This window comes from Heterocephalus glaber, unplaced genomic scaffold (assembly GCF_053883595.1).
Source record: "Heterocephalus glaber isolate CG9 unplaced genomic scaffold, H.glaber_assembly_v1.0 deba00001442, whole genome shotgun sequence".
Classification (NCBI taxonomy): Eukaryota; Metazoa; Chordata; class Mammalia; order Rodentia; family Bathyergidae; genus Heterocephalus; species Heterocephalus glaber.
In genome coordinates this window covers 11,897,093-11,919,640 of record NW_028258296.1, presented here as the reverse complement: position 1 = coordinate 11,919,640, position 22,548 = coordinate 11,897,093, and the positions used below count along the sequence as shown (strand labels likewise).

General features: G+C 33.6%; 1 protein-coding gene across 7 annotated transcripts in view; it reads right to left on the bottom strand.

Annotated features, from left to right (window-relative positions):
- Positions 1 to 22,548, bottom strand: part of Msh4 (mutS homolog 4) — a 69,973-nt gene that overhangs the window by 12,775 nt on the left and 34,650 nt on the right. For 5 of the 7 annotated variants that reach the window (XR_015451930.1, XM_004841428.3, XM_021255521.2 and 2 more), the window contains 9 exons: positions 18,209 to 18,283; positions 15,985 to 16,049; positions 14,614 to 14,783; positions 12,535 to 12,671; positions 11,411 to 11,514; positions 10,290 to 10,414; positions 7,719 to 7,919; positions 3,379 to 3,497; positions 1,841 to 1,969 (listed from right to left, as the gene is read on the bottom strand). Coding sequence is in view for 6 of the 7 variants with exons in the window: in XM_004841428.3 (XP_004841485.2) it covers positions 1,841 to 1,969; positions 3,379 to 3,497; positions 7,719 to 7,919; positions 10,290 to 10,414; positions 11,411 to 11,514; positions 12,535 to 12,671; positions 14,614 to 14,783; positions 15,985 to 16,049; positions 18,209 to 18,283 (1,125 nt within the window). In the remaining variant the exon portion in view is untranslated. Of the gene's footprint in view, positions 1 to 15; positions 1,001 to 1,840; positions 1,970 to 3,378; positions 3,498 to 7,718; positions 7,920 to 10,289; positions 10,415 to 11,410; positions 11,515 to 12,534; positions 12,672 to 14,613; positions 14,784 to 15,984; positions 16,050 to 18,208; positions 18,284 to 22,548 lie in introns of those variants that run through there. The other 2 variants (XM_021255522.2, XM_021255516.2) reach the window with 2 other exon arrangements.

The following is a 22,548-nucleotide window of genomic DNA, read 5'->3' as shown; positions in this document are numbered from 1 at the left end:
AAAGAAGCAAAGAGGAGTGGTAGGAGTGAGTCTTCAGGAGACTTAGCAGTTTTTGCATTGAAGCTACTTTGGAGAAAATCATTAGAGTTCCCTCAGGTAATATTAGGTCAATTCCCTCAGACTGCATGAGGAGGTACTTCCATCAGGAATGGAGAGATATTTTGTATGGGCAAAGGAAACATCAGAAATTAGAGGCATTATCAAAGTTTTCCGAAATATCCCCATTACAACTTTCAGTGTCCCATACCTTCCCAACTAGTATCCTCACTTTAACAGTGGACAATCTACAATACTAAAAGTTCAATTTATGCTATAATTTAGGCAGTCACAGGATAAGAGTCTGAATTTCATTCTATGCAATTTTAGCCTTGTGGCTATGGGAGATAAGAGTCTCCAGAGCACATACAGAAGTTTGGGGGTCATTTATGTAGCAATAAGCTAGGAATAACAAATTCTTGGGGTCAACTTTTTCTTTTTCTGTTTTGTCTAGTGACATTAGGAGCAACTAGCCAATCTCATTCATTAGTTTGCCAAAAAATGTTCAAAAGTGTCGTAATTAGTCACCCTGGATCTTTGCTTATAAATGGCTAAAAGTACTCAATAATATTTTGTGTCTTTATTGTCAAATCCCTCCAGAACCAAAATCTGCGTTTGGGGTTCTCCAGAGAAAGAGAATCAATAGTGTTTATGCATAGAGATTCATTGTAAGGAATTGGCTTATAATTATGGAGGCTGATAACTTCCAAGATCTACATCCAGGAGTGTGATGATGTATTTGATGTATTCTAGTCCAGAATGCCAACAGTCTTGAGCACTTGAAAGGGTTGATGTTTCAGTTTGATTCTGAGGGTAGAAATGAACCAACTTTGCACATTAAAGGCAGTCAGGCAGGAAGTTCCTTCTTACTCTGGAGAATTACACTTGTTGTTCTGTTTAGGCTTTTCATATGTTGGCTAAAGCCTCCTCACATAATTCAACTGTTTTTTCTTCCAGAAACAGTCTGACAGACAGATCCAGATAAATGTTTGATCAAATGCCTGGGTACTCAATGGTCTGATCATATTGACACATAAAATTAATAATCCTAGATACAAATTAGCTTTCAGTCTTAAGTAGTGCAGCATCTTATGTAAATGAGAAACTGACATTCAAAAATCACAAAAACTAACATTATTTGCTAACATTATTTATTATTAATCACATATTTTTCTTTAAGTATAAAATATTTTTTCTCATTCTATATAATGAATCATTGCAAACTATCACTTAAGGTAAATAGCTCCACCTTAGACATTTTAAGGTATTTTAAATATGAAAAAATATCTCTTTTTCATATGTATATGTATTCTGAGTGATCTGAAAAGATCATCTTACAAATTAGTTTAAAAATAGAGCAAAAAATCATTGTTTTATATAATTGTTTTGTGAAAAACTGTTTTCTTTAAAGTAATAAAATTTCAAGTATGTAGAATAGACTTGTTTCAAAGCTATCTAAGATGCCTAGAGCTTTAATTCATGTTGTGACATCATAGACATTATTATATATGGGAAGTTATTAAAATCCCTTCATATTTTGCTATTTAATTTGATTAATTAAAGCCAACCAATGTTTACATTTGTATTTCTTGATTTTCTCTTTCCTTATCTATGTCATGGCTGCCGTATTATTTCAACTTCAATGAGAACTACAGTACCAAAAATAGAAATACTATGCATTTCCTATCTAAAATTGTTTTAAAAGCTATTTTGGTGCCTGGAAGATACAACATGATAAATATATATGTTATACATCAAAAGAGGACTAAAATTTAATCCACTTAAAATAAATGGGGATGCATACCTTTAAGCTCAGCAGATATTCACAAACAGCATAACAAATGCCAATGCCTTCTTCTGTATTAGTACCTCTGCCAAGTTCATCAATTAATATGAGTGATTTGTGATTGGCATTATGCAGAATGTATGCTATCTGAAAAATATAATTTTACTATTATTCATTATAACCAAACAGCTGTCACTTCATAGAAAAAACTGAGGAGAAACTCAGTCTCTTCATTAGTTCATCTGAAATGTATTTTAATAGAGAAATCCTGCTGAGCAGAAAATAACTCACTGCCTTTCTTTCTCAGAATCTCATTACTAATAATTCTGAAAGAATAAAGGCTATAGACACATGCGCATGTATATGAGACAACAAAGAGTAAATAATCATTATCTAAATTATTGATGTTTTAGATATAGTGAAATAAAACAAAGCAGTGTGTTAAATGTTTAAATAAAGCAAAAGATGGTCATTTTCTCCTCCACAAATCACTATCATGAAAATACTCAAAACCATTTTACAAATTTACTATCACATTTACTACCACTTCTATAGCCAATGAAGAAAGAAAGAAAATTTAAGTATCCATGTCTTAGTAATTCTTTGTTTACCAAATAAATTTAAGTCCATAACCACAAAGACTAAGAATTAAATTAACATAAATGCTCCTTCCTCCCTAAAGAATATTAACTCCTTTCTCAAAAGATAGAATTCCAGAGGCAACCCATTTTCCAGTACCCATTCTGTCTCTCTTAGACAGAAGCTATGTTTCTCTCAATAAATTTTTCCTACTCTTAAAAATAAAACATAGAATTCCACCCGTATTATATTCTAACACAATAGTAACTTTAATAAACACTTAACCTTTCTCTAGGACCAAGCTTCTTAAATGCTAGAATCATTTAAAAATGTATCTCAAGTATTGCTCTATTCCCACAGAGACACTCACAATACTAATTTTATAAATTGTGTGACAAATAATTTTATGCATCTTCTTTCTAGTTGCAGAAAATTACTCAACTGTACAATAGCCCAATAATTCCTATTTAATACAGTTGTTCCGAGAGCCATACTTAATTCCTTTAGCCCTCAAGCCTACTCGATGTTTTCTGAGATCAGAAATAGGGAAAGACATATATTCTGGTAAAAAAAGTGAAACTTCTAAAGACAAAAAATGAGAATGGTTTTTTAAAGATTTCTAATAGTTATCTTTTATTTTAAAAACAAGCCTAAGAGTGACAATAGATACAATGCAAAATGGTACTGAATACATCATTGTTTTCTGAAAAGCCTTTTAAATATTCCATATAAAAACATGTAAGCACACTTCTATCATTCAATAACACTAGTTTTTCCTTTTTAAAATTATATTTTTCATAAAATATTCACCACCATTTCCACCTAAGACAGAAATCAGGAAGCTGTCTTTGACTGCCCTCTGGCTCTCAGAAGGAGTATAAGCTCATCAGCAAGTTTTAATACATAGAAACGTTCTTACACGATAATTGACCATTAATGTAAAATTTTAATGTTGGCATAAGAAAAATTTTGTGTACCTCTTTCATTTCCTTCATAAATGTTGATGAATTTGTTTCAATATCATCATCAGTGCTGATTCTTGTAAAAATCTGTTCAGCAATTCTAAAGGAAGAATATTCTGCTGGAACATAGGATCCTGTAAAATATAAACTCAAAATAAACTGAAATACTTTTAAAAAATAGGTATTAACAACATTTTGCACTTCATAGTTTAGTTACTCAAATTGTGTGGTTGGAAAGAGCAATGGATATGGAGTTAAAATGTGGCCTCACCTCTACCACTAATTCCATAACCTTGAACATCACTTACACTCTCTCAGTCTCATCTTTCTCATTGCTAAAATGAGAACTGTTGTCCTACCTACTGTACAAAGTCATTTGGAAGTTCAAATAAGATAGTGTTTACATCAGAAATAGATTATTTTAAATGTAATACAAATTTTAAATGATATTCTTAAATGATAAATAATAACATTCAAAATAAATTTTGAAGGGAATAAAGCTTATAAAATATGACAATTTGTAGGAATGCTATTAGCTCAATTGATAAAATATTATAGAAAGACATACTAGAAAATATGTTATTACAAATACGCAAAAATATCCAAAAGCACAATAAAAGTAAAGCATTTAATCAAAATACAAAAGATAAATTTTCATCCACAAGGCTGTTTTTACCGGAGAAGCTCTTACGCTAACTTAAAATATTCATCTTTTGAAAACAAATCAATCTGATTAATGTATCCATCTCTCTACATAATGAGATATAAAAGGCATTCTCATATCATAAAATGATAAAATATATAGTACAACAGTTGAACAAGAAAAAAGTATCATAAAACTCTGCATATTAAAAATGGTTAAATAATTGGAGCAAAGAAACAGCCAAATTACTCTGAGATTTAAAACAAAGGGAAGAATGAAGAATAGAGCCCAGCTCTAAGGAATAAAAATTAGCATGAAAAGAAACCAAAAGTCAGACTAACAAAAGTAACAGTAATAATAATAGTAATTATAATGATTGTACCTACTTTTCCTATACTTAGACATTTTTATAATCATTTTCTCTGATTCTCAAAAATAATCCACTTAAATTGCTAAAATTCTTATTTTACCAATGAACATGTGGAGGCTCAGAATAATAAAACAAGTAAGATGTAATTCTTCTGTGCTATTCTATTTTTTAAATTTTCTTAAAATCAGGGATTACAAACTTAAAGCAGCTTCTGATATATCACAATCACATGATAAATGTTTGCTAAAAATAAATAATGAAGCAATTCACAGAGCCAGAATTTGAATCAGAAGTATCTGGCACAAAACTATTTCTCCAATACTGTATACCAGAAATGACTTGCTACCTTTTTAATATTCTGAAGTATGGACAGTTTGTTAATTTAGAGCAAAGATTCTAGAGTCAGATTGCCTGGGTTTGAATCCTGGTGCTTCCCATTGCAAGCTACATGATCATTGACAATAATAATGAGTAATTATTTCTCAATGCTTTACTGATCTACAATATGGATGTAAGAGTAAGACATTAATTTTTATGAGTATGAATCAGCAATACATGTATAGTAATATATGCAAGGTACAGAAAACAGTGCTGGCATAGTAAATTGTCAGGATTATTCTGGCAAGTGGGGTAGACTAAGGCAAAGAACTAACACTGAGTGATTGTCGGAAAGTCTTTGAGCCTGACCTTCCTCATAATATAGACATGTAATATTTATTAAAGGTTTATTATGTGTTGGGGTAAGTAAAACATACATGAACTCAGTTCTCAGAGAACAAAACTTATTGATATCATAAACAGAACTTTCTTACAGGATTTTCAGAAATATTAAAAGGAAAAAATAAATGTGAAAGTGACAGAAAATACTGCATATATTATTAATTGGTATGTTTGTATTATCTCCTCTCTCTTAGCCGCCACCAAAAAGATCTTCCACACTTCTTATCTACAAGAGATGATCAAAATATATGCTGAATTAAAACATTACTGTTATCTCCTTCAAAATAACTCTCCTTTGCTTCAAACACACTTACTTCTGGAAGTCCTCTTTCATAAATCTTTATGAGATGCGATCAAAAATACCATGAATGCTGCAGAAAGACAAGCTGCAAAATATATTAAATGTGTCCTCATTCACCTTATTCATCAGATGTGTCACCATGTGACTTGTGGGTCTGCCTCAGAGTCAAAATGATGAAAGGTAAATGCTTTCAATCAACTCAGGACACTAAGGCAGCTACAACAGTGCAACTGAAGGCACTTATGAAAGAGGATTTCATGAACTGCTTCAGAAAGTGGCAAGAACAATGGTCTAAGTATGTTCAAAGTGAACAGGAGAATTTTGAGGCAGACTAATGGCAATGTATCTTTTACTGTGATAATTTTTTGAATTTAAACTTTAACCATATCTTTCTATCACACTTTGTGTTCAAAGGATTCTGGCTGGGGTTTTGCTTCTAGTCTATAACCAACAAGAGTAATCTAAGTGAAATCTGATCATGACACTTTCTTGCTAAATTTCCTCAATATCTCTGTATAGATTGCTAGATAAAGTTCAGTTCCCTCAGTTAAGTATTTAAGACCCTTCATGATATAATTTCTATTGGTTTCTGCAGCTATTCTGCCACTTCTCATGGTTAATCAGTTTCTCTTTGCTTAACAATGCAAAAGAACTACAAAGCCTCCGGACTATTTGTTGTTTTTCCTATGGTTTAGGACACAATATTACATCTTTCTGGAAAGTTCTCTCCTTTCTCATAGCATGTTATATTTCAACCCATAGCATATTATATACATCATCTCTGTCCTGATAACAATTCTTAAAAATAGGTAGTACCGTCATCTTAATTTGCAGATAGGAAAACTAAGGCTTAAGGAGGATAAGTAATTTGCCTAAGATTATACAGCTAACAACTAGACAATGCAGATTTACCTCCAAAAGTCTACACTGTTAACTTCAATGCCCTTCAAGTCCCACTGTTTCCTTAGCTCTAAGACCTTATGAGATATTATATATATTTTAAGGTGTTTCAGAGGTTTAAAATGGGCAGTGACAAGAGAAGCAGAATAATTATCTTCAAATATTTGAAGAGGTGCTATCAGAAAGAAAGATTAGGTTATTCTGTGATACAGAGAAGGAAATAATTGGTACTAATAAGTATGAGTTATGGAAAGTCAGATTTCAATTCAATATCATGAATGGTTTCTACACATTGAACAGCCTATGTTTTAAAAGACAGAGCTCCTTATAGCTACTCAAATAGAAACAGTAGTATTAGGTCATACATGAACCAGACGGTTCTTATAAAGAAAAGAAAAGTAGCTAAGATGTCCTCTTAATTCTAAAAAAAATCTAAATTCAATAAGATACTTAATCTTCATTCATTTATTCTCTGATTTCTGATTTCTTGCCCAGAACTAAGGGAAACTTTGCTCTGTATTACAAATATTGTTGCTATGTTTCCTTGTAATCCATAACATTAGACCAGGGTTGCTCACCCATGACTCTACTAACAATACGGGCTCATTGATCTTTCTCACACACTGGTGAATTGGGGAAGGGAGAGAGAAGGAAGCTGTCTCATGCATTGTAGGATGTTTAGCAGCACTCTTAGGCTCATCTCCCTCAGTTGTGACGACCAAAAGTGTTTCCAGATATTGTCAAGTTCCTAGGGCTGAAGGGTGAGAAATCCAAACTACCCTCGGTTAACAGCCACTGTGTCAGGGCCAAGAATCTCATTTTTGATTCATAGTGTACTGAAGGAAACGCAGTTTGCAGGGATAGGAGTTAAATTATGCTTTGACATCAAGTAATGTGTGACAATGTTGGGCCAATGATAGCCTTTTACATGTGTGTAGGCAGATACTGTAAGTACATGTAATACCCCAATTGTTACTGGTACCCCTCAAGTTAAGAGAAGTTTCTCTGCCTAAAATTATAATTTTGAGGAAATCTTACAAGGGTTATTAAAGGCAGTGACTTATCTTACTTATTTCATTTTTTCACAACAAAGATCATTTTTAAACCTGAAATAATTATGTTATTCAGCATGTTAACAACTGATATAACAATAATAGTTACAGTGAGGAAGTTTCTAATTCCATAATATTCCAAAATAATATTACACTATTGCAATTTGGAAATGCAATCCAAATTGAATGGAGCTTTAGTACTATCACTAGTAAAAGATATGGTCTATATAATAGATACATTATTATACCTTAAAATAAGAGAATCTACTTCAAACTTTTCTTAGGTACTTAGACTGAAAAATCTTGGCACAAAGTAATAATTTGAAAAAGCAGCTGAGTTGATAACTATAAAGTAAAAGCATAACTTACCAATCTGGGCCATAATTTGACAAAGAGCAATCTGCTTTAAATATGTGGATTTCCCACTCATATTTGGTCCAGTTATGATCAAAAAATTACTGCCTTCTGTTATATAGGTATTATTAGCAACTGGTTTTTCCACAGATATTTTTTCAAGAATGGGATGCCATCCCTGTTTGATTGCTAAAGTATCGGTAAACTCTGGCCGAACTGAAGAAAAATATAGGATGATTTTAAAAGATTAATATTTTTATTCCTGAAGATTTTCTGGTATGTATGTAGTGTACATGCATTAGTGATTTTATCATTGCTAACTTGAGACAATAAAATTAAGGCATTATTTAATCCCAAATCACCACCTAAATTCCCTTAAATTATAATGGATATATTCTAATCACTTTTACTGTATTCACTTCAGAGAATGTGAATTTAGCTCCTTGTCACTGTCTTGGGATCCAAAACAGCATACAAAAATTTCCAATTTGTATAGATTAAAAAGAGCCAAATAATCATTGATTTATTTTTAAAATAACAAATGATTACTCCAGAAACAAATATTTGCTTACCCTACCTTAAACATTATTTTACATTTGGCATGCTTAGCTTTTAGAATGAGGCTTAAATATAGGACAAAACCAAATATAAACATAATTTTTTGTCCTATTGCCTGGGAAAACTTTGTGTAAAAAGAAATTTCAGATGACAGAGAAAATCAAACTCAAAAGATCTGCTAATTTATAGAAACAAAGAATGATCAGGTCTTTATGGACACCATCTGAGGTACAGGCAGAAGGAAGAGGGTGGAAAAACAAGTGAAAACTAAAATGCTACATACCTCTAAATCAAATTCATGGATAAACTTGAAAACATTCAATATAAAAGTAAAGATGTTTGGAAAAAATATAAAGAGCTTTTCAAACATTCATTATAATTTTGGAATTTAAGTATGATCCCTTTCAAACTAAAATGGAACAATTCCATCTCTTAATAGTTAAGAAAACTACTACTAGAATAGCTGATCCTTAAGGTAATGATTTTACCCCAAAGAGATAAAAAGATTCAGAGATTTCAGTCTATAAAATGCCAGTGGGAAAAGTTAATATTTCCATAAGAAATATGGAAATGTGAAAAAAATCTTTGTAAGATGTCTTACAAAAATAAATTAACATAATAATTTGCAAATGGTATTTCTGATTTTAATTAGAGAGTTTAGTGTTTTTAATGTTATTAAGTCTACAATTATTCAGGCACAATCACATACTAGGGCTATAAATTTGCATGTTAAAATATGGTTATTAATTATAAGTTGGATAAGAAATTTCAAGGGGCTAACTTGATTAAAGTACTCTTCAACATTGAAAAATTACTTAACATTTGTATTCAAGGCCTGTGGATATACTTAGGATACAGAAGTAAATGACACATTCCTGATTTTAGTATTCGCACATCTAAAGAGTCAGTGGAGGAGAATTCTGACTGTGGACACTCATTTCTCTCTACAGTGAATACCTCCATTGTTGAACTCCATTCATTTCAAATTCATGTTTAAACACTGAAAAGTTCAAGAACTGAACATGCTTTTCCCATAAGAAATAATGGAAAATCAACTAATTGGTTCTGAGGCCCCAAAACTACACAAGCACTATATCGGTGGCAAACCTATGGCATGCATCATGTTACTATGGTTTTAAGACAAAAGATGTTAATGTAGAGTGGTGTTTTTTTTTTCCGAAACTAAAACCTCAGTATTCAGGTTTAATTGCAGTGTTGGGACTTTGTGATAAATAGGTGGGCTTGGGGTTGCAGTTTGGCACTCCTTCTCTAAAAGGTTCACCATCACTGCACTATGTTGTCTGGGCAAGAGTGGCATTCAAACTGAAACATCACCCCTTTGTGTCCGTGATGAGACGTGACACATGACTCACTTTTGGCCCATATAGGTACATACGTACGTATATATGTATGTATTTGGTTTTCTGAGACAGGGTTTCATTGTGTAGTTCAGGCTGGCCTTGAACTCACTATGTAGCCCAGGCTGGCCTCGAATGTGCAGTGATCCTCCCGCCTCAGCCTCCCAAGTGCTAGGATTACAGGCATGTGCCACCATGCCTGGCCCCATACAGGTTTTGGTTCAACTGTTGAGGAGTTCAACACTGAGCAGATTGTTTTTGAACTTTGCTGTTCGAAGAGTGGAAAGTTCAAGCTTGGAGCCATTCAGACACTGAGGTATCACTGTATTGGGATTTGTTACATTGTTCCTGTGAGTATTCAGATGTGAACTTTATAAATTTGGATCAGTGCCATTCTCACCAAGAAGACAGCTTTGCAGTCTTCTTTGAAAAACCTTTAAAATTTCTTGCAGTGTTTTTCTTTTTCATTTGTCAATTTTTTAGTAATTTTTTGAATGTTAAAATAAATTTTAAGGGCAATTTTACTCTTTATTTTGTGTATTCTAGGCCATAGGCAAAAGACTACATTTTAAGTAAAGTATGTAAAATATTCATAGCTGTTATATCAAATTATTTGAATGGAATATACATTGCAGTATGCAACATCTTTGTTCCAAAGAAAGTGCCTTACCATAGTCAGACAGAGTGCAGGCATGAGCAAATGACAGCAGCATATCCAGCATGGACACGGTGTCAGAGAGTTTGTATAAGCAGTGAATGTGTTCATATATCTCACTAAGCAGTTTGCACACAACCCTGAAAGTACATGTTGGGTAAAGCATGTAATGCTTTTAAAAAATAACATACCATAATTACAAAACAATATTAAACTCTTTTCCTGAGGTAAAATAATATTCATGGTTAAGTTGTACAAGTCAAGTCTATTGTTCAATCGTCTCATTTCAGACTTGAGGAAATTGAAGCTTTTGCTCAACGTCACAGCTACTCAGTGACAAAGAATCCACCTTCTGGTGTATTAGCACCATGTTCTTGAAATGACTGCTTTTATAAATATTCAGAAAAATCCCTTATTAATAAAAATATTTTATATAGGTTGAATCAAGTACTTACTCTATTTGGACAGATCTAATCTGTTAATAATTTTGTTTTTACAAATGTTAGCTTCAATACATATCCTTTATCTGTGTGTCTCTTTCTGTTTCTCACACACACTATCTGAATAATATGAATACTGAAATCTTTATGTGGTAAGGTTATACTGTGATATTAGGTAATTTTCCCCTCTAAGGATAAATATGTACCCAAAACTTACCATATTATAATGTCTGTGGTTCATGACTTGAACCTGTTTTGAAATGCCAAACTTTCTCTTTGTTATCTGAGCCATCAATTCTAAATATTCTATTCTTCTAACTATATTGTTACTCTTTTGTGAACAGTAAAAGAACTGTCCCCAGTATGATGTTGCTATAGAGATGCGAGCGTATGAGAAGTTGAGGGCTTACACACCACAGGAAAAGAATAAACTGAAGGAAGCCCAAGTTCTACATCATGGTGAAGTGCATATTAGAGGAGCATAACTTACAATGGTATTTCTTTTTTTGCAATTAGATTTGCCCTGAAGCTTCTGTGAGGCACATTTGTCCTTATCACAATGATAGACCTTACCTCCCTAATATTCATAATTCTGTAATTGTCTGTAATCAGACAGAGTCAACGAATAAAATTTATCTATGGTTCCTCACATTAAACCATTTTAATTCAATATTCAAATATTTCAAATGTTCTTACATATAAGTCATGTGATAAATTTCTCTCAAAGACTCTTGGCATCTTTCATTCATTTTAATTAAATCTGTTGATGTAAAGCTGTAAGAATTTTTCACTTTAGAAATCTGTTAGGAAATCAAAAAAAGTGTCAAGATATGTGCGCATGCATATGAAATAAAACAGTGATTTATACAGTAGAAATGGGTATTTGGGTTAATCATTTTAATTTTTGAGATATACTATCATAAAGTTCTAAATAATATGTGAAAAATAAGGACAATAATTTTAAAGGATACGACAGGATGTTTTAACCTATGCCAGCCAACATGAGTATTCTGACAAGTTTTTAAATGTCGTTGCAGACATCTTCAAACAATACATCTTATATACCAAGTAACACACATGATGGATCTCCATATCGGAATCTCACTCAATCACTAGCACCATTCAACCCATTATTTTATCGATCCTTCTTGCTTAGCAATACTGTCTGTGTGTATGTGTGTGCGCATCTGAAAGCTAAACTGTTTTTGTGAAAAGGTACCCTTTGAACCAAAGAAAGCAAAGATCAAAGTGAGTCAGACTTTCCCAAACTAGTATACTGTGGAAAATATGTATGCGATGTATGCAGGAAGAAGTATTTCCAGCCAGGGGTGGTGGTACAATCCCAGCACTTGGGAGGCTGAGACAGGAGGATCGCTGTGAGTTCAAGGCCAGCTTATCTCATCTCAAAAAGAAAAGGTATATTTCCATGACCTAAAGGTTTGGAAATGTTAGATTTTAAAATTCAAGCAGATTTCTGTACTCTAGGACTTTTGAAAATCTTTAATAGGCAAATATGTCTGGAGAAGCACTTAAAAGATGGTGCATTGTTTTCCTAATTTATCAAAAATACCTTTCAGACTTTTTTTCCTCACCCCAAGCTCCTAAACTGTAGGAAACAGCAAGCTTTGTTTTTTCTCCAAGGAAAGTTTCTAAATCACTCTTCGATTGGTATAGCTGTTACATGGTGAGCTGAGGTAGGAAGAGAAGCAATATACACCACACTCGGAAATTTGGCATATGGAACACAAGGAATGCTGGAAAACACACAATCATAACCACAGAACCAGGAACAATAATTTCCTAATCACTCTAGAATGAACCTTGATAAATTCGGAAGGAAGCTGATCACTGGGTAGCACTGCAGAATCTGTAGTCATCTGGATAAAAAATCCTCGAGCAGAGCTAAAACTTGTCCTTAGAGGAAGATTATATTTGTCTGCAAGCTGTGATATCATTCCTAGTGACCAGAAAGAACAAAATAAAACAAAAGAATATTAATGAGAAAATTACTGTTTCCATTTTTTCTTACATTTTATACATAAATAGGAAGATACTGCTACTTTTTAAGTTTTTAATGTTCAAAAGATGTGGTTAAGTATTCTTAAAAACAAAACAAAAGTAAAAAAAAACACAAAAGTAAATGCATACCTACTGATAGGTATTCTGAAAGGAAAATAATAAACAATTTTAGAGTACTATTTTGTACTGTTACATTTGTTTTTGATGTTATTCTATTTTATAAAACAAGTCACAGTAATTATTGAAATCATTAATTAATAATAAGAAAGTTCTTCTATAAAATATTTTTATAACACAAAATATTCCTTAAAATAAATAGATGGTTCACCAAGTAAAACATCTGAAAAAAACCCCTAAATATTTCTGTCAACTTCACACACAGTAGCAAATTCTAAATTTTGTTTCTAATTTTGACCATTAAATTTGAACATTGCTTGAAAAAAACTTTACATCTTCATTACTCAAAACAATTCCTTCAGATTTTCCTGCTTTTCTCAAAGATACTACCATTCTTAGGGCAGAAAAATCACTTAGCACTAATGCTACATTTACCTTTACCATGTCCATATCTACTTTAAAATTAAATTCTATTAGTTTTTCCTTCAACCTTTGCATTCTTCTTGACTCATGTACATTGCTATTACCCTAAATAACGTTAATGTTGCTAACTTGCAATAGTTTAAACTGGTCTCCTTGTCTTCATTCAAGTTCATTAAATATATTTTTTGATCACTTTCACTCTGTAAGTCAAAAACTTCTCAGCACCTCTTCTTGTTATTGGGGGGCGTGGGATTCATACTCCTAGCTTTCAAAGACTAAATTCTGGATCCAAGTCCACATTTCTCGTCACCTCTCATTAGTTCTGTGAGGGAATGTCTGATTCCATCCTATAAGATTTTCTCATTCATTTCTTGAAATCTCTTTGTGCCCCTTTGCTTCAGCTGGATTTACTGCTAGTGGTGGAATTCCTCCCTTGGCTGTTCTGTCTAAAGCCTTCCTATCTTCTGTGGGAAGAGCCTCTACTTTCAGATCCCTCTAACCTACATTTTTCTTCATATATCTTGTATTCATGTGAAATTATGATATCTGTGATAGAAATCTATCAGTATTGATGTATGTATATGTACATACATATATATGCATGTGTGAATGTGTTTGTCCTTTTTTATTGTCTGCCTCCCCTATTATAGTATTAGCTTTATGAGGACAGGAGCTTTGTCATGTTCACTATGTATTCCCAGTACCCGGATTTGTGCCTACATGTAGTGGGAGCTCAATGAATATTTATTAAAAGAATTATTTTTGTAAATGAGAAAGAGACCAAGAGATGGGGGGGGGGGCAAGGAAGGTAACATAAAAAGAATGAAGATGTGTTATGTACATGTACCAATTCCCCGTGATAAACGCAATCATTATGTACTGCAAACACAAACTAACAGAAATTTTAAAATTACTGGACTGGCTCAAAATTCACCTATTCCACATAAAACTGATACTTCTTGCTGCTGAAATATTTCGGTGTTGGTAGCCAATGTTTTAAATATAATTTATACACAATGTTGGATGAAAGAAAGTTTGGGGAAAAGAAGAGAAATCATAACACTCTCACATTACTCTTTAAAGAAAAAGAACAAGAAGGAAGAGGAGAAGGGAAGAGGAAGAAGGAGGAGGAAGAGAAAAAGGGGGAGGGAGGACAGAGAAAGGAAGCGGGAGTCGGGGAGGCGGAGGCGGAGGCGCAGGCAGACTCCTTAAGCAGCAATATGTGTTTAGCTTTCCTATTTTGGAATAAAAAAATATGTACGGCACCTTATCACCCAGGATCCCCTAAAAAGTTTGTTTTATTTATAAAAATCAGGGAAAACAATACTGAAATAAATTACCTGCTATGTCGTCTACAATCTCTGTATATGTCCTTCTAGCTATGTCAAGAAATTCATTTATGTTAGACCTCACTGCATAGCACTTCTGAGTCCTCATGTTTAGGTATCCTTTCATGTACCTTACATCGTCATTAATTACTGTTTTAATCTTTTCAAGTATGATTTCGAACCTAAAATTAAAGTTAAAAATTATAGATTATAAGTCAAATAACTATTTAAATTTCTACTATGAATCATACTATATGATTCATGTTAATGATAGCAAATTTTTGTTGAGAGCTATTTTGAAACAATTAAGCACTAATACTTAATTTACATATGTTAAAGTTGTGATTGTATCAGTTTTAAACTACTTCATCAGTCAGAACTAATCAAAAATAGTATGAAGCCACCAAGAGCAATTCTAAAATCTGCTAATATATATAGATCTCCCAAATTATAATGCTGATTTTGTCTGTGAGTACAAAATATATCCCTAAAGAACTGTTATAAAAATTGTGGCTTTGTGCTCATACACTCAATAAACACAACATGTAGCCAGAGCTTCATTAGGTGAGGAGAGCCACAGAAAGATAGCAGATGGCCCTTGTCCTCAGTAGAGGCGAGAGAGACTCACACATACTGTGAGACAGGACAAAAGGAACCTCAAAGCCAAGAGTAATCAAATGCAGTGATTATGCCAACCAGAAATCTGGTTAACACCTATTTTCCTAAACGTTTCCCTTATTCTGCTTTGTATTTTATTTGAAATTAATCTGATTTTATTAACTTTAGTTTGTGACCTCTTTTAGCTATAAATCTTGAATCAATAAAACAGTATCTTTCTAGTGAAGAACCAAGGTAAGTTATTACTAGTAATTTAACAGTGTTAAACTAAAATAATTACCTTTGTGAGGACAGGAACTTTATCATGTTCACTATGTGCTACCAGTACCCCAATCAGTGTCTACAGGTAGTAGGGGCTCAATAAATATCTATTAATAAATATTTATTACTGTATATTTATTCAGTATTCATATCTATTAATTTTGGTTACATTAGGACTTCCTTGATTTATCAAAGTAGAGGAATATATTTTTATATTTTCAAGCCTTTCAATGGAATGTGACTATAAAAGGAAATATTAAAATTGTCCATGAAGTTTGATTTTTCATGCTATTCTCTCTTAGCACAAATAATCAATGTATTGTGATTCTATTTATTGTACAAATAAGATGAATGTATAATTAAAACTTTAATGAATGGTTTAAAGATTCTTCTTAACCAAAACTCAAGTAACTGTTCTATAGAACATGGCAGAAGTCTTGAAAATCAGGTATGACCAAGAAGAAGAATAATCTGCTATTTTATTAACTTTGGAGTGACAGTGACCTTGTGTCTTCCAAGGAACCATAGTAAGCTTTTAATAAAGGTGTGTTACAGTTCTTCAGAGAGGTCTGTTAAAGAATAAAATAAAAAATAGTTACACATAACAAATTATGACATTATTCAAACACTGCAATTTACATTTGTGTAGCAGTTTATATTTTACCAAGTATTTTTTGCTTTATTTTCTCAGTTTATGGACATAAAAGTATTTTGGGTATCTAGGTCAGGACAGACTGTATCCTTATTTTCCAGGTACAGAGCACATAGTTAATAAGTGTCATCAACCTCTTCATTATTATGACTTGTATTTTTCTTGTCTCCTAACTAATTGTTAACATTCAACTACATACTGTAGTAGGTTTTTAAATAGCTACTGTTGTACATTTAGAGTACATATAATCCCCAAATTTGGGACAAAAATACATTAAGCTTTAAAAGTGCTTTGTATATTTATAAATATAGCAATTTCTCTATTTATATATGGCAAAGGCAGGAATTTAATTTTAATTATTATTATTTTTTTTTTTTTTTTGGTACCAGGGATCAAACTTGGGACCTTGCGCTTTTGAGGCAGGCGGTGAAACCACTGAGCTAAATCCCTGGCCCAGGAATTTAATTTTGATGAGTGATCACTAATAAACAGAAAAGATGGGAAGACAGCATAGCTAATCTGACCTTTTTCCTCTTATTTTCATTTGATTAGGAGGCAATCATGGTAAGATTTTCCTTGTGCTTCTACATAGAAAAAATCATATACACATAATGATAGAAACTAGAAAGTTTACAGAAGCACAGAGGAAATAAATCACTCTTACTTCTACTATCGCTCCAAAAATAAACACACTAAAAATATTTTCTTTTTCTAAAATAAAAACTTCACATTACTGTATGTCTCTTTTCTCCCCTCTTACTATTACATCATAAGAGCAACTTTTCATAGCAAATTTGTTAATAATTCATAGTACTCCACCGTGTGAAAAGCAAATAGTCTTGTCCCCTAACTACTGAAGATCTATTCTACTTATAATTTCTCACTAATATAAATAATGTTGCAGTTACCATCATTGGACATAAATCTTGGTCGATATTTCTTAATAGTTTTTTCAGACAGATTTATAAATGTAGTATTACAAGATCATAAGATGTGTTGTCAATATTCCAATGGGTAGATAAAATTTATATTCCTACTAGCTGTTTAAGAAGTTGTCTGTCTCACTGATCTCTCATTTCTTCAAAATGACAATATTATGAATGAAAGGTGGAGAAAGTTTTCAATTTGAAAGAGTTGAAAGACATTAAATACAATGCATGATGGTAGACTGTACCTCATATCTGACAAAAATGTTATAAAGAACATTATTAAGACATCTGAAAAAATTTGAATATGGCATATACACTATGTAACAGTATTGTATCTAGACGAAACATTCTGATTTGGAATATTATTTTGTTGTTATATAAGAGAATATCCTTGTGTATGTGTAGAGGATATGAGGTGTGATCAACAAATCTGGTGAATATATAAATTTACAAAAATGTTTTACAGTCAAAGACACATTGCCCTTAACCCCCTTAAAATACTCCCCTACCTTTTGGACACACTTGTCTCCCCATCTTGCCACTTCTTGAAATAATTCTGGAGGTCCTTTTTCATGAGTGTTTTTGTACTGTCATAACTGCCTTGATGTCCTGAATTGATTCAAAAGGTTTACTTTTCATAGTCATTTTGACTTTGGCAAAAATCTAGAAGTTGCATGGTGCCAGATCTGGTGAATGAGGTGGATGAGGACACATGGTCATCTTTTTCAGAGCCGCTTTTTGATTGGATGGGCAGCAGCAATCACTGAATTTGTGATCCCACCTTGTAGAGACACTCATGAAAGAGGACTTCCAGAAAGGGGCAAGAACAATGGGTAAGTGTGTCTGGAGCAAGGGGAAATATCCTGAGAGGGATTAATGACCATGTGTTCTGTAGTGTCATAAATATTTTTAAAATTTTAAGCATTCACCATATTTTTTGATCAACCTTGTAGTAGATACTTTAGTATTTGGGTATTGAACATGAATTAATAAGAAACATAACAATGTGCATACGATACATGCATAAAGAGAAAAATAGGGAAATCGCACTATTCCTGCAACTTTCTCTAAGCTCAAATTTTTTTCTACACAAAAAAATTTTTAAATGCCTAACATATTTTGTATAATATATACACATATAAATTACCTTTAAAGGAGCCACAAGTTCCAAGGTATGTTTTAGGTATATTAAATTTGTTATCTTTGATTCAGCTGCATTAACCTGTTAAGAAAATAATCGAAATGTGGATACCATAAATATTTATTACAAGAATAGGTTTTCCTCTTGAACCTCCTCTTACATACTGTGTATATTTTTATATACCAGCCTAGCTAGGATGCCAGCCTAGAGAATGATTAGAATTCACTGACCCGCCATAATAGGCCTAGTTCATTGGTAAAAAGAGTTTACTGTGATTATATAGCCTGATTTTGAAGAAATATCATTAACAAACAATGTCAGCCTCCAAAGCTATAATTCCATATGTTCTTATAATGCGTCTCCGAAAGTAGAAGATTAAAATAACTAAAATTCACCCAATGTAAAACAGCCTATCTTCACTATTGCCAAAGAGGAATAATACAAAAAACAACCAATACAGCCTTGAAGAAGAACAAGGTGGAAGGACTAATTCTACTGAAATCAACTCATAATAAAATTTTAGTAATTAAGAAATTGTACTAGTGGCATAGGACAGACAGAGAGACCAATGAAACAGAACAAATACTCTAGAAACAAGGCCAAGTACAATCACTTGATTTATGACTACAGCACAGTGGCAAAAGGACTTTTACATAAAAGGAAATTACGAATTATAATTACAAATCAGTATGAGAAAGAAAAAACATGGCCCTTTCCTCACCCTACACACAAAAAATTAGATCTAAATTGCAAAAAGTAAAACAATAAAACCTCTGGAATACAACAAAGAAGACTATCTTCAGGGCTGGGGATTTAGCTCAGTGGTTTCGCCGCCTGCTGCGCAAGTGCAAGGACCGGAGTTCGATCCCCGGTACCAAAAAAAAAGAGAAGACTATCTTCATAGCCTTGAGTGTTCTAACTTTTGCAGATTTTTGTAATGGATGATTTGGCATCGATCAATCACATGGCCAAACTGTTAAGCCAAAATTGTTTTCATCTCCCCTTCAGTCTTGCTTTTTGGGGTGCACAGAAATCGTATTATAAACCCTACAAACCTCAACACATGTTTCAGTTCCTGCTTGATAGGGAAAAATCTTAGCTAACAACTTTGTGGTACTTCAGTAATGAAGGCTTTGCCTGTGCCTGCCCCCTGTTCCTTCTGCCTCCTGCCTGACCCTAGTGGGCCCTCTCCTGGTGTGCCTGGTGTGCCCTCTCCTCTAGCGGCATATAAATTAGAAAACCTTTTCAGTGCCATTAGCTGCTCCATGTCCTCATTCGTCATCAACATAAATCAAAATCAAGACACTGGGATAAGTAAAGACTTTTAAGTAGACCACAACAACCACTGGAGACTCTCCTGGGGACAGAGAAAGTCCTCGGGCACCAGAGAGATGTGGGTGGCACACCAACAGACCTGCTCGATGATATTTAATGCAAAAACTAATTACAAAGTGGGAGAAGATATCTGTAACACAAAACCAACAAAGGGGTCATATGTAAACCTCATTAACAGAAACTTGCAAATTCAAATCACAGTGAAGCCAGCAGTGGCACCACACACTGTAATCCCAGAACTCTGGAAGGCTGAGGTAGAAGGAGGAGAAGTTAAAACCCAGCCTGGGTAACTTAGCGAGACCTAGTTTCAAAATAAAAGTTTTTTTAAAAAGATCTGGGGATGTAGTTCAATGTGAAAGCTTTGGGTTCTATCGCCAGTAACCCACTAGAAAGAAAAAACAAAGTGAAAGGTCACTGTCTACTGAACACTATGGCTATAATTTTAAAAGGGATCATATCAGGTTTTGGGGAAGATTAGTAGGAATTCTCATACAGTGCTGTTGGGAGGGTACATTGATAAAATCATTTTGAAAAATATAGTAGTTTGCACGATCTACTAAAGTTGAAGATATACATAGCTACTATCCAGAAATTTCTCTTCTAACTATATGCCCAATAAATATGTACACATAATTATGTCAGAGGCAGGCATTTTTTTTTACAGTGCAGGGGATCAAAATTAGAGACTTGCACATGCTCAACAAGCACTATACCACTGAGCTAGACTCCCAGCCCCACAAGATTTTCTTTTTTGGAACCAGAGATCGAACTCGTGACCTTGCGCTTTCGAGGCAGGCGGTGGAACCACTGAGCTAAATCCCCAGCCCCCAACAAGATTTTTAACAGTATTATTTAAATTGCCAGAACTGTCAACAATTCAAAAATGCAGCAATAGTTAATGAATACTCATACAGTGGAATATTAAATGGCAATGGAAATAAATGAACAGCTACATGCAACAACATGATTAAATCTCATAAATACAATGTTGACTAGAAGCCAGATAAAAAATACATGCAGAATGATTTATTATACATGAAGCTTCTGAAAGAACAGGAAAAACTATATTACAAATAAAAACAAAAGAGAGATACTAAAAACAGGGAGGAAGAGAATAACAAATGAGAAGGAGGAGCAAATGGAGAATTTTTGAGGTACTGGCAGTAACAGTTTCTTTACCTCAGTAATTGTTAAATGTTGTTTACTTAATGACAAATCAGTGAACACTCTATTTTTGTCTTGCGTAGTTTTCTGTATCTACATTATTTCTTTTTTAATTTTTATTAGCACATGTTTGAAGTACATAATGATTGCAGTCATTGTGGGGAATTAGTACATGCACATAACACATTTCAATTCTCTTTTTTTCTCTTCCCCTCCATTCTCCCTTTTCTGCCAGCATCAGATTCATGTATTTATCTTGTAAGTCTTTATAAAATTAATTATCATACATACAGATTAACAACTAGACTCATAACATTACTTTAAAAAAGTCTAAAACTGATAAGGAACAGAGAGGGAGGAAGAAAACAAGAAGAGGTACTCATCTGGAAGCAAAGGAAGAGAATATTTCAAGGAAAAGAGTTTGTTCATCTGTTGAGCCCCTGGATTTGGCCATATGGTGCTCTTTGGCAGGCATGACATCATTAATGGCAGTGTTCGTGGAGTGGTGGGCTGAAGACCCGATTAGAATGCATTAAGAGATAAAAGGAGTCATTAGAGACATCAATTATTGAAGATCTTTCCAAGGAAGTTTGGGATAAAGAGAAACAAAAATAGAAGGCAAGCAGAGAGAAATAAAACTGAGCAAATAATTTTACCTTTTAATTAAGTAACAATGCTATGTTTCATGCTGATTAAAAAAAAAAGGTGAACATTAACAGTGCAAGGTGAGGAAAATTCTGAAGTGCTGCCAAGAAAAAGAGGCAAGAAGACAAGGAGCCTAGTATATAAAGTAAAAGATTTGGCCTTAGCCCAGATGGTGGATGGATAGTTTATCCACAGTCATGAGAGAGGTGGTATATACAAGTCAGTGGGATAAATGCAGCTGGGAGAGCAAGTGGAAGTTGTCGATGATTGCTTCACTTTCCCCCGGGAAGTAGGGGGCAAGATCCTCAACAGCTACAATTGGGGTGAGGGTTGAAATGAGTATCAGAGTAACGCCATCTCATAACATGACCTCCCCCAATCTCAGAGGCTTAATACAACAACCCTTACTTCTTATTCACACACAGTCCAGTGTCATTCAGAGGCTCGGGTTCCTTCTATCTGTGGTTTCACCATTTCTCTGCTGGATCCTTTGCATCCAAAAAGAAGATGCAAATTCTTTATGAGTAAGGACTCTGGTGCTGTTTAGTATTTTTCCTTATATTCCACTGCTCAAAATATAGTCACACTCTCAGGAGAGAGAGAAACAAGCCTGGCTGAACACATGGCAGTCACGGCCAGAGAGGTGCTGAAAGGTGAAGGAGACAGAAGTGGCTTGAAATGATTCCTAAGCTCGTGGAAAATCAAACAGACAAGAAAATACAGAGCTACTGAGCACTCTTGAGGGCTCACTGAATGTATCAGTCAATGATAGTGAATTTTAGGAAGTGATGAGTAAGATGAGTAATTTGGGGGTACTGGGCTTCTTGTGGTGACTCACGTGAAGAGGGGCAAGGTTGGGAGAGCATTCTGACACTTCAAAAGCAAATATTGGTTCAATTAAACAATAGTTCACACAAATATTAAAATTTAAGGTAGTAGGGAATACAGTCTTGAGATTAGCAAGAAATTTTGTGAGGCTCCAAGTAACTCTTGTTAACAAAAATATGGAGTAAAACTAAGGCAGTGGGGGAGACACTCAGATTGCAAATCTTGAAACACGGAGGAAAGGACTAAGCAAAGATGGGCACAGACTCCTGGTCCACAGAAATCACGAAATAATAAGCATGGGCTGTTTTAAGTAGTCACGCTTGTGGTTATTTGTTAGAAAGCAATAGAAAACCTTCAGAGCCTCTTTATCATTT